Genomic DNA, 16,555 nt, shown 5'->3' on the forward strand with positions numbered 1-16,555 from the left:
ATTTCGGGCTTGATGACTATAGAAAAACCACTCACTTTCGTTGGTTTTACACAAATCGCAGGCATTTTCTTTCTCACTTATCCTGCAGGTGTCTGCTTTTATGGAAGAGGTAACAAAAAAAAAAAGTAATTAAGAGAGTTCACTTATACTACAAAGAAGGGTGGAGGAAACTAGGAAGAGCCGAAGTGGGTGGGAAATTTAAGTCAGTCGAGGTGAAGTAAGCCAATTAATGTTGAGCCATGGGATGGATCAGATTATGTCAATGTTCACTGCCCCTGGTATAGCATTCCCGTAACATTTTCAATCATGAGCCAGATTAATTAAATGTTCAAAAGGAATATCCTGTCTGTCACAAAATGTCAGATGAAAACATATTAATATACATAATTACACAGTGAGGTAATGGTAACAATAGGGACAGCATAAGGGATTGGAATCCGTCCGATGAATAAAGTGTATGTAGTGTAGTCTGGCATTGCCTTTCACAGTTTGGAAACACTAGAACATCCCGAACAAAGATCTACACACCATGCTAATATAAAATACCCCTACTACCAGCTAGCTTTGACAAGAGGCTGACAAATTTGCCACTCAGGGTAACATGGTGAGATTACAAGCAAACAGCAGTTAGCAGGGGAAGTGTGAACAAGACAAGGTGCTAGGTAAACAGAGACAGTGCCAGAGGACATCAGCCAGGCAACCTCTCTGGGAGAAGTCACATTCTGATGTATGGCAGGGCAAACACTGTGTCCAGTGACCAGGAAATTAGATTAGCTAGGTGGACAGAGCTAGGAGTTGCCAGGTGACCACTGGGACTAATTCCCACTGACCACTGGTCAACACTGCAGACATCTGGAAAACAAATGACCCCGCTAATGTTTTCTACTTGCCAGACACGCAATTTCGGACGGAAATTATTGTACTGCTAATTTGTCTCCCTGATCAACATACATATCCCACAATTAACGCCATTTTACTTATCAGAACTGCTACTGATGCTGGACGCATCCAGACTAAATGACCTGTCACTCACACTGTCAGTGTTTCCCTCTCTGTGCAGAAGTATGGGCTCATGAAGGGGAACTGCTGTAATTTAGCTGATAAAAGCCAGTTCACACTGCAGCAATTAGGCTACAAAGCTCCTCCTGGACGCTGGTAAAATTGGAACCAATTTCATATCGAATTGTTTCCCAAGATGAGGATGTTATTTAGATTCTGTATTATTTCAATGGCCTTTAACAAAGGCCTAAACTGGCATCAGACAACGTTGCAAGCTTCCATAATAAGGTGGGTCTACTTCAATAAGTACTTATGCTCAGGCAATATGTCGTGCTAACACACCTAGCAGTGAAAAAGTTGCCAGGACAAATATCCACAAGCTAACTTCTTCCACACGTTAAAACCACTGAGAAGATTTAAAGAAACATTTCAGACTGGAAGTGCGTATTAACTATAGCCGATTATGTCACTGGTTTGAAAGCCTCTACAAGTTTGTGGAATGAAGTTAGCACCCATTTCAATAACTGATTATATTACAGAAACTATTATCTGACTCAAGCATGCACCGCTTTTATTGTCTTGGCTTTAAAACTGGCGCTGATCAAATGCATATACATGACATGCACCCTACAACCACTTTTTACATGCATTCCTCTCACGATTTTAATACACACTTTATATTTCATGTAAACATGTATATACCTACACTTTCCACAAGTGATATCACAGACAGTTTTTTTATCATTAACAACTGATTTTGCAGACTTTATAATTCTTGGAGTCTTCACGTGACAAGAACTGCACTTGAATGAATGATTAACGCTCAGCACTTTCCAGTGCAGCAACAATTCAAAATGTTCCTTGAAAAGCGTAATTAGAATTAGAGGAAATATGTACAAATAAGGATGCGAGAAAGTTTTTCACTAACTTAAAAGGTCACTGGTTTTATAACCTAGGCACTCTGGCCATTATCTCTATACCCACAAAACTGACCTCTATTGTGTAAGTAGACATTTCTTGAGCATAACATCCAACTAACAATCTTGCAAATTAATGGGCGTGGAGAGCAGCACTTTGGATTGGACCATACCAACAGATAATTGGATTTTATAAAGGTCACAAAGTCAAGAACATGCTTCAAGAATATGGCAAGAAATATATATAAATATTTATATTTTGAGCCTCCATTACCAAATTTAAGATGATAAGTATTTCTGTTGTATAGTTGATGGAGGAAATGAAGGACATGCACTCTAATGTAGAGTTTCAGTTTATGGAGACAGATACTGTAGCTCTGAGAGGCAGTCAGACAATACAGGACAAGTCAACACAAAATTGCTCAAAAGGGTGATGTGTGATTAGCTATGGTAAGCTTAAGTTCACTGAAAACTTGTCCAGAACGGTCTGGGGTGGGCATCATGTAAAATGACAGGTGTTAACCTCAAGGGAAAGGGCAAGGTTAGCTTACACACCTTCCTAATTGATTTGGGCAGTTCATTCCCACTGAACCCAAAGGAGTCACCAGTGTAGACACACAGAGAAAACTAGGATGGACTGACAATCACTACAAGCTTTGTGGAACTTGGGAACTTCTCAGACTTCAGTAAAACAGAGAGACAAAGACCAACAAAGAAAAAAGTGGGCAAATCGACTGAACAGAGGACAATGGGGACATAGACTTCATCTATCATTAACACTATGCCATTACAATCAGTAATGTCGCAGGTTTGTCTGGGGAACTTGGATCAGCCAATAAACAAAACGAACAAGAAGAAGAGGAAAAAAAAAGCATTACACAAACTGTCTCCATTAGCAGAAATTTCACAATCAGGCTGCTACTAAATGATGCGTGTAATGACGGAGCCTGGATTTGTCAAGTAGGCAAGAGAGACCTATGTGTTTATGTGGTGGGCAATCACACCAGTAATAAATTAGCTCATTCTACCCACTCTTTTACAGGAGAGCTTGACCTGACTGGAGATCAATCAGAAGGGAGAACAGCGAAGAGGATAATCCAGACAGCATGCCCTGGTTAGATCATGTCTAATGAGTTCAATGAGCGCAATAAATCACTGGCCGCTGCATGCCACAGGCTGGAGATACCACGCTATCACTTTAGCTGGCCATGGCCACTGGACATGGATCATGTAGATAAGTGAGCCTACCGCCATCAAGGTCAGCAAATATTTGTCCAAGTGAGCTGCGGTGGGGTTGGTCTCTTTGCCAGACCTACAACTTACAATAGACATGACAAACCATAGCTTCTGGACTGTTTGAATCCCTGATGAGAGAGTCTAGCCTCTATGTCAGTCTCTTGGACACAGACGTTCATGAAAGGGCTGTAAACAAATGCTACAACATCCAAATTTAATTAACAGATACCAAAAACTGTTAACATGTTGTTTAAGCAGTATTATTTACAATGAAAGTACACCATTACAATGAAAGTATGACAATATAAAAATACAGCAAGATTCAAGAACTTTTGTTGATTCTTCACACCAACATGTATTGGTCAAGATGTGCTCACTAAGATAACACAAGTCCAGATCTGCTACAGGTAAACAGTTTTATGATTACTGTATTTCTGACACATTTTGTTCATTCTGATAGGTTCATCCACGATTTATGGTCACTTGTTTTGTCTGTGAAGTTCATCTAATCACAAAAACTCAAGTGTTGACATCAAAAAATAAGATTTAAGGTGAAATGCAGCAGTTTGACAGTGAATGAACACCACCTGTATTTACTTCCTGAAAACATCTTGTCTTCAAATACTGTTTTCCTTAAAATACATGTACACTTTACAATAATAGACAAAATCTATAAAACTGGGATAAAGCTGGTACGTATAAAGTAGATCAAGGTAGAAGGCAGAAGTGGGTAGCAGGGAGATTGGACAGTATATAAGCCAGCCTGTCCGTCCAGAATACAGCGTTTGGCCTACAATTTTGATTATGATTAAATCACTCATTTGTCTGATTCTTAAAGTTTTATTATTTATATAAAGATGGCATGTCAAGATTTCCTTCACTGACAAAAGTGATATCTCACTGGCTCAGTTAAATATCTCTTTTGTTATTACACACCCAGACACCAGGACGTTCCAATCCAAGCTTAGCAGAATGACGTTGTGCATACATACAAATTCAGTCAACTTTAAAGGAGAACGACTTTATTTTCACACTAAATGTTCATTAAACACAGTATTTGTGCTATGTTTGTCTGTAAACTGCAATTAAAAAAACTATACTGCTAACTAGTTCCATTAAAAAAAAAATTAAACTTAGACCTTCTGCCTATATCTTGTCAACCGCGGAGCCCTGTCCGGGGAACATAATACAGTGAATACCTTCCGGGATTAGGTATTGAAGTAATGTGATGTAAGTTAAACAGTTTGACAACAAATATTTTGAAAGACAGGCTACCAGAGTTGTAGGGAACAACGTGTACAGTATAGCAACTGGGCGATACGAGGACCGATTTTCGCTCAGATATCAGCCACGCAGATGAAACAAATGTGCTCTTTTCTGGTTTGTCACGAAATGGACATCCACAGAATAATGGTAGAACCTATGGAGAATTTGGCACAGTTTCGCAGTCAACAAACTATATATTTTTATAACCAAGTTGAGCGATACCGGCTGTGACACGAGGATCCATGCAGTCGGGCCAGCTGATTGTGAGATGCACTGATGACAACAGTCTGTCACTCAAAACCTGTGAAACTAACAACGGAGGTAATCTTTTATGTTTTAAAAAAGTATCACCTGCAAAAATAAATAAGGTTTGAATTATACTGAATAGAAACAGCAACTGGTAACACAAAGAAATGGCAATTTAAAATTTGCCTGGGTTTCCGTTACGGGCATCAAGATAGGGCATGCTGTGGTGCCGGAGGGCGGCCCTGTAGCCTCATGGCCATTGTAGGGCAAAGGCTTGTGGTTCCCTACAATTCATGTCACAGCCTGTTGTTTCAAACAAGCAAGTAGCTAAACAACTTCTGCATTCAGGAAGGGAAAATCCTTTTCCATTTGTTTTTTTTAGGGGGATATTATAAGGCTCGTCCTTTGGCTTTTTCTTTTAGAAGTTATAGCTGAATTAGCAAATCTCATACGACTAAGATTGAGTCCCCTGTAAACAAAAGCGTTTTTGACAAGATCTGGTCCATATTTTGTAAATCAGTGCCATTTTAGGCCATGTATGTAACTTTACACTATCCTGCGTTGTACTACTGCAGGTGAAAGCCACACTTGGGCATCTTGAAATTAGTTGTAAAAGTAGAACAATGTTTCCTGCTATCTGTGTTGTAGACATAGAGATGCTTCCAATGCCTGCAGTGAATGTACCGCTGTGTTGTCACAAGGTCAACTGTAGCTCGATCTTGGCCGAGTAGATTTTCTGATGTTTGATGACCAAATTCTACCACTTTTCTTCTGTGTCAACGTTTTAAACGATTGCAATGAATACAGGGGGCATCAAACTATCTGTCTGCAGTTTGTTACGCTCAGCGAAGGGATCTACAATCCTCCGTCAAACAACAAGAGACAACACCTTATACATATACAGGTGTTCAAATACCCTTCGTGTCTCATGGGTTATCATTTTAACTTCTGTGCAAGATCCTCTATATATTCATATAGGAAAGATGTTGTTTTTGTTCAAAGGTAGGATGATATCGTACTGTATATATGTGATATTCAGACTAAAAGCAATATTTTGTAAGAATTATTACCATAAAATGATTTTTTTCCCCCGCTGAATTGGTCATAAAATTATATCTGACCAAACAAAATAGCCAGTTGTTCCAAAAACATGCGTGGAAAAATTTTTAGATTTTATTCATGATCACATTTTGTTTATAGAACAGCAGAATTTGAAGTAAACTTCAGACAAAGATACATGTACATAATAGAGAATGACTGTATTGTACCTACATGTCAATGGAGTCATTATAACATGTGTAAAAAGCCATCCACTCAGCATATCTTTATCCACTTACATCCAGCAAATTATAATTTGAAATGTTCTTCTTCTTTTTTTTTATACAGCATACACATATTGGGCAAAAGATTAATTAATAATTTCTGGTCAAAATATGGATCTAAAAACCATTAAAATCCACAAGGCTTTCAGAATTCATATGGAAACTTGGATTAATTATGCAATAAACTTTAAATACATTTTGAGAGCACTTAAAAAGTGAATCCTCTAACTAATGGGACAACATTTTCCTTTCCGCATATTTATTTATCAGGGACCAGTCCAATTGTAACGTAAGCCTCTAATACTCTAAGGAAAAGCTGAACACTTGTTTTTCTTTGATCTTGATGTGGTTCATATATCGGGAATATTACTCAGTAAAAACTCCCAAGTCGATAATATAAACCCGTGGTGAAATTAAATTCAAAACAAAGAAGATATCAAACTACTCACTTCTCCTGCTGTGTTTTCTGCTGAGCTGCATGAAGTTTCTCAATTTTCTTTGCCTCCCTTTCTAGGACCTCCTGAAGCTCTTTGCTTTCCAGGGTGTAGCGCCCCTTCATTTCCTGCCTGTTAACATGAAGGACATTAACAATGCATGAAGTGAACTGTGTCTGAGGCAAAACTTTCAGAGACAAAAACTCATGACAGAAAGTATGGCTAAACTGACATTTATACTTTAAAAACATAGCAAATGTTATCTGTTTCTAACAAGCTGTCATACACAAACACAAGAATGATGCCGATTCATCAATATCTAGAGTTTTCAAAACAAAATTTACAAAATGTAATATTTTGCCAAACTCACAATGAATAAGGCCCCCATAGAAATGTGAAACGTAGTGTGTATAATTTGCTAAGTTTTCAGAGCTTGTGAGTTTAGGGAATTAAAAATCATTTCATACAGGAATTTATTATTTTGCCAGTTTACAATGTGACAAATCTCGTAAAAAATGCTTAAATGATCATACAACGATGAAGTGAAAGGAATCTTGGAAGAGTTTATAACTTTTAAGTCACAAGGTTGCTGATCTTGAAGTCTCAGGTATGATGTATTAGTTGGATTTGAACTAGAGTTTTATGGTTCTCAACTAGGTGTTGGCCTTTTGTGTGCATGGTCATCGTCTTCCAGCTAGATCAGTATCATTAAGAGCGAAACGTGTCAGGTTCATTTTCACCCATGTGTATAAAAGTCTGTTGGGATTTACACAGTTAACACTCCTTTCCCATGGCAGATACATTAGCCAGCGAGGAGCTTAGACAGCTTTATATATAAACTTCAACCTCAGCTTTACTGACTGTCTGCAAACTAGTAATCCAATTATTTCTACAATAGTTTCAGTTCAATTGCCTGGGAGATGCAGTCGCTGGGAGTCCCTGTAACAAATACACATGTAACAAAGGTCTTTTGCTTCATGGGAAGATTTCCTTGTGAACGAAAACTGTAATATATCATGATGTCAAGTCAGCACTGTTGTTAGATAAAAAGCACTTGTTCCTGGGAGAGTGTACAAATGGAATTGGTGGGTAATCATTGTGGCTGTCTGGGTGTCAGTAGGTAATGGAGTAAACTAATAGATACCGACGACCTCGACGTAACAAACACCCGTATCAACTCCCTACGCAGTGCAAGCAATTAAGTCAAGGTTGCGGGATCTTCCCTTGTAATCCTCAGGGTGGGTAAATCACCCAAGGGACAAGAAAGGGTAAATGTTTCAAAGGATTGAGTGACCAATGCTTGGCCATATGAATTAGCATCATTTCCCTTCATAGATGTATATAAACCAAACAGATAGCTTCTCAAAAAAATCCCTCGAGAAAAAAAAAACCTACTTTCTTCCACATAAAATATAGTACAAATGCAAATGGCAGCTACACGAGTGTTTGCAGACAAATATTTCTAGAAGAAAATGGGTTACAGTCACATTCTCTTTCAACAGGTGGACATAATATTTTCACAATTATATGTATATACAGGCCCTTAAATCTAGGTGTAGAAGGGTACATGGGTACCCTATTTTGACTTCAAAAGGAATTTAAAGGCTAAATGGCCTCAGGCAAATCAAAGTCTTTCACAGAATTGTATTCAATAAGTAGAGCGCTTTTAAATAATAACAGCAACGTCCACACACACAGTAGTCAATGTATGACACAAGTGAGAACTGAGACACAACAAAATTACAATCCTTGATCCCTATTTACATGTAGCTGGTAGAGCTACATGTAAATGTGAGCTAGGGTTGCAACTTTGAACATAAACAATGTCTAATCAAATGTACATATCTGGGATGGGTTTTATATCAAATACTTTCTCTATCATGGTCCCAATGCTGGCCGTTCACCAGATTGGGAGTCATACTGCCATCTTAAGTGGAAGCTGCAACTTGAACTTTAATTTGTTGAAATTCTTAGCATTCCAATTCATGGTATGTAGATAATCTGAAACTGCATGTGAAGATATTTCAGGGTTAGCACTTAAATATGTGAATATCACTTGACAAAGTTCCACCAGATACATGCATATACCTACAGGAACTCTAATATATCAATGCTCCACTGAGATGTATGTATGGAGCCCATCAAATTACATGTAAGTCAACATTTCGTCAATAGTTCCCATGGTTCTATTTGTCTTAATACTGACTTGCTGAATTGAACAACGCTGGATATGGGACCAGTTACTTGTGCTATCCGAAAGGTCCAAAGGCAAACCAATTAGTTACCTGAATTTCCTTACTGTATCTAACCATTCAAAGAGTTCCTTTGTAAGAAGACCAAATTCATATGTAAATAATACCTAAATGCACTTTGGACAACAATAAATTGTTACCCTAAGAGAGACTGAGTCATATTTTTTTCAGAGTAAATGTAATTAATGCAGTACTGCATGAATCCTTTCTTTTGAATAAACTATAAGCTGGCTCAGTTTGTATTCCTGAAATATCAACCTTAATTCACCCTCCCCCACACCAAAAAAAAAAAAAAAAAACCCTGAACCTCTGTCTTGTAAATAGAAAATCCCTGTTCAAATCAAATCTACAGAACATGTAGATCTGTACAATTTTCGTGTTCCTGTGTAGGCAGCAATACCAAAATGCTTGGATTCAACCCAGTCTTGTTCTGTATTAAGGATTAATATGCCAGGAATATACAGAAACATGACAGAAACAATACTAAAGTCAGAAAAATGAAAAAAATTTAGATAGAGTAACTCAAAATTTGAACAGTGACTAAATTAATTCAAATGAATAATTTCATGGGCTAATATTAAACATGTTTAGATGTTGACATTAAAACTGTCATCTGTGGCTTTATATTAATGAATTTCCCAGAAAAAAAATTTCAAGGGATGTGCTGAAAATGGATGGTTGTATGTCAGAGGGCTTTCCCTCATGTTTAATCAAGCAGCAATTTCCTCAGTAAATCTGTCAAGTTAATATGCGACTAAAATCAATAGCTTATCAACACACCTTGGTCAGATCAATAACCCAGAACAGAATTGCACAATTTGGTGAAGTTATTTGGAGAAGGCCAAAAATTAAAAAAAAAATGTCTAAGTAGATATTGTAGAGGAATGGTTTAAAAAAATTACTTGGTTCAAATTACCCCCACAAAAAATAATACAAAAAAAAAATACAAGCGCCAACCTTAAATTCACAAACTGCAACAAATTTGACATGGCAGTATTGACAAACTTGATACTGGATCTGACAGCTAATCCTTATTGATGTTGTTTAGGTCCTGCATCAGTGAAATTTAGAGACAACCTTTCCTCCACTTTTGAAGTTCTCGCAATAACCCAAGAGGATTTAAGGAAAATTCCAAATAACATCAAGAGTATATGTTAAAATCTGGCAGGTCTCAGAAAGAGAATCTTGCGTAAACCATCAGATATGACAAACATATCATTACAACCTCAGCTTCCGATCTCCATCACTGGGTCATGTATATAGACATGTTTGTCTCTACATGCCTTTTTTGGGGTATCTTCTTTCTGCTCTCAGAATTAAGCTCATGAAAAACTTACAAACTGAAGGAAATTCAATTTCCTGTCGTTCCCCCTCACCCTCCAAAAAAAAAACATGACAAGCTTGCAGTAAATAGCAAACTTCCAAGTTTACCACAGATAATCTCAAATAATATGTGTGCTTTACAGCCAACTTTTCCTTGCACTTAAACTGAAAAAAAAAATTTTGGGAAGGAACTTAGCTGCTACTTTTACAGTGTTTAACACGACTTCTTTTTGGGATACTGAGTGGTATATACAAGCACATGTAGCTGAAGGCCCTTAAACACAGTTAAAATACATACATGTACACATGCCTTTGTATATACATTGTACATATGAACATGAAGAGATGTAATGACTCGCCAGAACTGATGGCTCGACTTAGGAAATGTCGGTGTACTGACTTTGTTTATAAAGTAGATTTGTAAAATAGTAGACTGATCTAAATTTCTTGAACTAGTTTTCTATATTCTAATACCCCACCATGGTAAAACTGGCGGCATCGCATGACCCGAACACACCAAGACGCGGAGCTGCAAAGAGATGGCACTGTTGTTGTAATATCGTATCCAGAAATGTGCGTAGATATAAGAATTATCATGACTGTGCCAAAAATAGCTTATCTCACGAGAATAAAAGTCACATATATATTACGCCAATCTCAACCTGGTGTTGACAATATTCAGTACTGTACCATACCATGGTGATGTTGACAAAACTCATTTTTCTGGGCATCCATCATAACAGCAGAAATGATGTCTGCCAAAACATACTGAAATCTCAATGAACTCGTCATGGAGAACCACTGATACGACTTCTGTACACAGGGTATAGATATGAATGAGCTAGTTGTGAAATTCATGATAACAACCTCATCTCCTTGTGCCTTGTGACGATGTTTACCAAAAATGATTGAAGTCAGTAGAAAAATTGAAAAAATTGATTTTGGACCAATGGATGAATTCTGACCAATGAGTGAATGGAGGAAAGGGACACCTTGATGATAACTACACCTATACAGTTGTACGGCGTAAAATGAGTGGAGCCCAAACCTGATTATCTAAGAGTTACATGTTTTAAAAGCACAGTTCAACACTGCAGTCAAAAGAAAACACGTGCACTTGAATCTGAACACCTAAACTGGCATGTCACAGTACATGAACATGTATGTCTAAATCAAGCACAAAGTAAATTTGGAACATCATTCAAAACAAATCTTATGACATGCACAGAATTAATTTACCACAAACATATTCATTTGGCCAGATTGATATCTTATCTTGGGACAAGAGTACTACAAGAGTACTACAAGAGTACTAAACTGCTCCGACTATGTAACTGCATTGAAGTCCTATAACACTAACAGAACATCTTTTCAAACAAAGTTTTCAACAGTCAGCCTCAGTTAAATATATACACTTTTACCTTTCTATTAAATCAATATATATATCTTTTCAAAATGAGGCATTTATAAATTCTTCATGTTCATAAATAAATGTGTCTGGTACATATCCCATAGCATTTTGGGTGGGTGGGGGTGGGGGCAGTGATGGTACCTTGCAGTGGAACTGTTCAAAACAATACAAGGAGAACTACAAACCATCAGAGTTGATGTCCTGGATCATCCTACATATATATGCCTGGTTCAAATGCCCATCTACAGAAGGCCTGATGTCTGGTATTAGTCACATCCCAGGAACTTCTGCCAAACCGATTCTAAATTACACATTGAACACTATCATTAACAAAGCCGGACAGCTGTTCAAGCCTAAAATCAGACTGACACTGACCTTTACCGGTCAGTTCGTGAAAAATTAGACCACACCATGTCATATGAAAAAGGTACAGTGTATTCAGCAGAGGGAGACCTGGCTGTCTGTGAGACCCTGACCAGGGCAGACAGACAGACGGGTAACTTTATACTGATAGCTATATTTACCTCAGATCTTAGTCTCCATCAGTACAAGTTTATATAAATGGGTAATCAGATGCAAATTCTTCATCGCAGGCATATTACACCAAGGATTTGGCAACTTACAGATAGGCATACTTGGCGGTGTAACCTAACAAGTCTTACCATTCTCAGAATTAATGAAACCCTAAAGGATTAATTTTGTGGGTATTTCAATGCCAAAAATGCCTAAATCTAGTATATATACCATCAGTGACCAGTTTCCAGACACCAAATCTGGAATTCATACCACTGATCACAATTCCCTTATGCCTACCTGTATTATTGCTGCAATAACTTTGTTGGCCAAAATCCAGCTCTCACTACTGGATCGGCTTTCAATGAGCTGAGTTACACGGTAGGTTTTAAGTATTATTCTAGAACATGCAGAATGTATTTTCTCCAGGATTCTCCAAAAAGGTAAAAAATAAACAGGTACATACATATATCATGTTGCAATGCAGCTGTTGTATGCATCTGAAACAAAGAACTAGAAGGTTTGTAGGTTAAAAAGATGTCTGCCCGAGCACATTGCCACTCAAAATGGCTATAAAAGTTGTGATAAATGGACTGGCAAAAAGATTCAAAATGTAAACATATGTGAAGATCCTCAATGAGAAAGCTAGAGAACAAATCGAATTAAATTCTGTCTGGAGGTATATTGCAAATAAGTATAAAGCCACCTGGAACTGCTAAAACATGGTCAAACAGGTTCACCAAAAGGCACCAAAATCTATATCAGTTGAAATGTGGGCCTCATAAGAAAGCTTGAAACCAAACTGGATTAAATCTGGTCATGTAATTCAAGAGATACATGTATATCTTAATTACACACAGGCAGTATCCTAGGCAAAATTGCTAAAACAGAGTCAAACGCAAAAACAGAAATGTGGGCCTCATAAGAAAGCTTGAAATCAAACTGGATTAAATCTGGTCATGTAATTCAAGAGATACATGTATATCTTAATTACACACAGGCAGTATCCTAGGCAAAATTGCTAAAACAGAGTCAAACGCAAAAACAGAAAGTCACAAAATCTAATCAGTTATTAGTGTCTTCATAAGAAAGCTTAAAACCAAATTTGGTTTTCTTCAAAAATTTTGAACACATATTGCAGACATTCCCTGAGGTGATGGACATTGGACAGCACAGACTCTGCATGTCTCCGAAGCTTATTTTGAACATTTCTGCAATATGTAACAGTACCAGGTGGAAATGGAGTATCTTTGATGACATACTGTGATGTTTGAGCCATATAATGGAATCATTAAATGACAAGTCATAGAGATAACAGTTACATTAACAGGATCAGATTAATGCGTAAGACTAAAAAAATGGATAAATAATCCCACTTTATAGTATTTCTGACACTACCAGACTTATATGTAAGCATATATGTAAGCATTATATATATTTGCTTCAATTCTCCTATATTCTTAACTTTTATTTTCTGGTCTATCACCCACAACAAATTAGTCCATAAATCCTTTAGATGCACAGACAGGAATATGACTGATATTAATGGCAATGATCTGATTTATTAATGCTATGATGTGACCTTGATGATAATAAGCTGGCCAGAGGCATTTGGACAATACAAAACACACGCCCGGCGATTATCCTTATACCAGTGCTTCTTTAATAATCATAAATCTTTGGCCAAAATTAATATCTGTTACGATCAAGGCGTGGCGAAATGAAAAAGGAATTCATTCAGGCGGACGATGATTTACTGTTTTCATGTCAACCCCATGAAGTTACAGCCTTACAACCATTATCACTGTTCTCTTGCTACAGATAGCGACTCAACAGCTAATGCTGAAGAAGAATTCAAAAGTCACAAAACACTTGTTGACAAATGTGAAAATTTTCTCATTATGGGTTCTTATAAATCAATTATATTGTTTTCTTTGGACAAGCTGGACCACTGGGCATTTTTTTCATTATGAAAATGATAATTTGTTGAATGTAGTCAGCTTTTAAAGAAATGTTATTTCAAGAATTTATTGCTAAGGCACCTATAACTCTCATAATTCACAAGTCTCTGTTATTTAATTACAAAAATGACAAAGGCAAGACAGTGGAATCGAATCATCTTCCTGTAAACTTTTGTTGGATTTTGTTTTTTTGCAGATGAATACACCTGTGCACGTCAACAAACCCAATGTGCCCCTTGGGTAAAAGGTTACGTGAATAAACAAGTTTATTTTCTCATTAATTCAAATGCTGTATAGCTTCATGCTCAGGCTTTTTTTACATGTATCATAATTTTAAATTAGGTTACAAAGGCCAAGATGGTAGATTGTTCTATGCCGTACTCAAGAACATTTCACTTCTACAATGGCAGGAAAGCATTAGGGTGGGAAGAAACCGACCAAAGCCCTGGGGAAACCCACAACTATTCCCAGGTTGCTGGCAGATATGGCCAGGGAGGAAGCCACCATGAGCTGAATTTGAACTGACAGTGAAGGCTCTCATATGTGAGAGAATCCTGGGTCATTGCGCCATGCTGGCATGCTAAGGGACACCCACCCCCTATCCTGCCCAAGATGGTATATCCACATGTCATATATCCACATGTCACATATCCACATGTCATATATCCACATGTCATATATCCACATGTCACATATCCACATGTCACATATCCACATGTCACATATCCACATGTCATATATCCACATGTCATATATCCACATGTCACATATCTACATGTCATTTATGGACAAATAAAAACATTCACACTTTACCCACTGCACCTGAACCAGCTTGCTTGATTGGTTAGATTTTTGTTTAAAGTTATACTCCAGATTTTCCATGAGGCAACTTTATATAAGTCACGGTTTTACTTAGTAAATGTTAAAATTGACTGATGTATGCAGCAGGTGTGTATTACTCAGCCCTTCAGATAAACTTTGCCTGACACTTCATGAATGACATACACGCAGAGCAAAAACATTTTCTCTTTGACTGAGGCATGTGAAGAAATTGCCACAAAATAAAATAGCTTCTCTGAAATAGTAGGAAGTATGTACTCAAGTACACTTACATTTGCAGCTAAAAACTATTTTTCTCGAATATCATTAAATTTATTCATTTATTTGACTGCATGGTGGTTTACGCTGTACTCAAGAATATGTCACTTATCCGACGGTGACCAGCATTATGGCATGAGCAAGCCGACGGTGACCAGCATTATGGCATGAGCAAGCCGACGGTGACCAGCATTATGGCATGAGCAAGCCGACGGTGACCAGCATTATGGCATGAGCAAGTTGATGGTGACCAGCATTATGGCATGAGCAAGCCGACGGTGACCAGCATTATGGCATAAGGAAGCTGACGGTGACCAGCATTATGGCATGAGGAAGCCGACAGTGATCAGCAGTAGGACATGAAGAAGTTGACAGTGATCAGAATTATGGCATGTGGAAGCCGACGGTGACCAGCATTATGGCATCAGGAAGCCGACGGTGACCAGCATTATGGCATCAGGAAGCCGACGATGACCAGCATTATGGCATCAGGAAGCCGACGGTGACCAGCATTATGGCATGAGCAAGCCGACAGCGACCAGCATTATGGCATCAGCAAGCCGACGGTGATCAACATCATGGCATGAGCAAGCTGATGGTGACCAGCATTATGGCATAAGGAAGCTGACGGTGACCAGCATTATGGCATGAGGAAGCCGACAGTGATCAGCAGTAGGACATGAGGAAGCTGACAGTGACCAGCATTATGGCATGAGGAAGCCAACAGTGACCAGCATTATGGCATGAGCAAGCCGACGGTGACCAGCATTATGGCATGAGGAAGCCAATGGTAACCAGCATTATGGCATGAGGAAGCTGGTCAGAGCTCTGAGGAAGCACATGACCATCCACAGATTGCTGGCAAACTTTGCCACATACATGTACCAATGGAGAAGAAACCAGCATGAGCTGGTTTTGAATTCACAGCAGCCTCATTGTGAAGCACACAGAAATTTATATTATTGGAACATAAATTATCTCTTTCAATTTAATAATCATGCAGTCAAGTTACGAGTTTTTATAGGATATGCACTTTTTCCATACACTTCCATCCTAGCAAAACATTCAACAAAACCCTAAATTCTTTCCTATATATAAAACTGGTGAATCAGGTGTGTTATTACATGATGATACAAATGTACAGTATGGGTTGAAGGGATAAGACCAGTACTATTGCCGTTTAAGTCGTCCTATCTATCTGCAGGTGAGACAGGGTACCGGTCGGTGGACACCCCATATTTTATAAATGGCGCACTCATGAGAAAGCTCTAAATCCAGGCCTATAGTGCATAGCACTTCCTACTGCTGTGACTGTTACAGCACGTAACGTACCTCACCACACTAGTGGATTACCAGCTATCTGGGATTAAGGCCGCATGATCTACTGGAGATAGGAATCCTTTACATTCCATCCCACCCCAGCTTTCCATGTTACGATTACCTTGTGCCTCTTTAGCATTTTCTGCCACAAATCACATCTTCAAAGGAGACATAATGTGGGCTGAAAGGAAACATTGTGAAGGAACAAGGCATTCTTAATGCTGTATGTTATTCTGTCCTACTGATTACGTGGACAC

At 38.1% G+C, this 16,555-nt stretch overlaps 1 protein-coding gene across 2 annotated transcripts in view; it reads right to left on the reverse strand.

The window, feature by feature from the left end:
* Positions 1–16,555, reverse strand: part of LOC135475526 (leucine-rich repeat and coiled-coil domain-containing protein 1-like) — a 199,378-nt gene that overhangs the window by 26,311 nt on the left and 156,512 nt on the right. For both annotated transcript variants that reach the window (XR_010445058.1, XM_064755451.1), the window contains exon 8: positions 6,436–6,552. Coding sequence is in view for 1 of the 2 variants with exons in the window: in XM_064755451.1 (XP_064611521.1) it covers positions 6,436–6,552 (117 nt within the window). In the remaining variant the exon portion in view is untranslated. The remainder of the gene's footprint in view (positions 1–6,435; positions 6,553–16,555) is intronic.

The sequence above is a fragment of the Liolophura sinensis genome, chromosome 9 (genome assembly GCF_032854445.1).
Source record: "Liolophura sinensis isolate JHLJ2023 chromosome 9, CUHK_Ljap_v2, whole genome shotgun sequence".
NCBI lineage: Eukaryota > Metazoa > Mollusca > Polyplacophora > Chitonida > Chitonidae > Liolophura > Liolophura sinensis.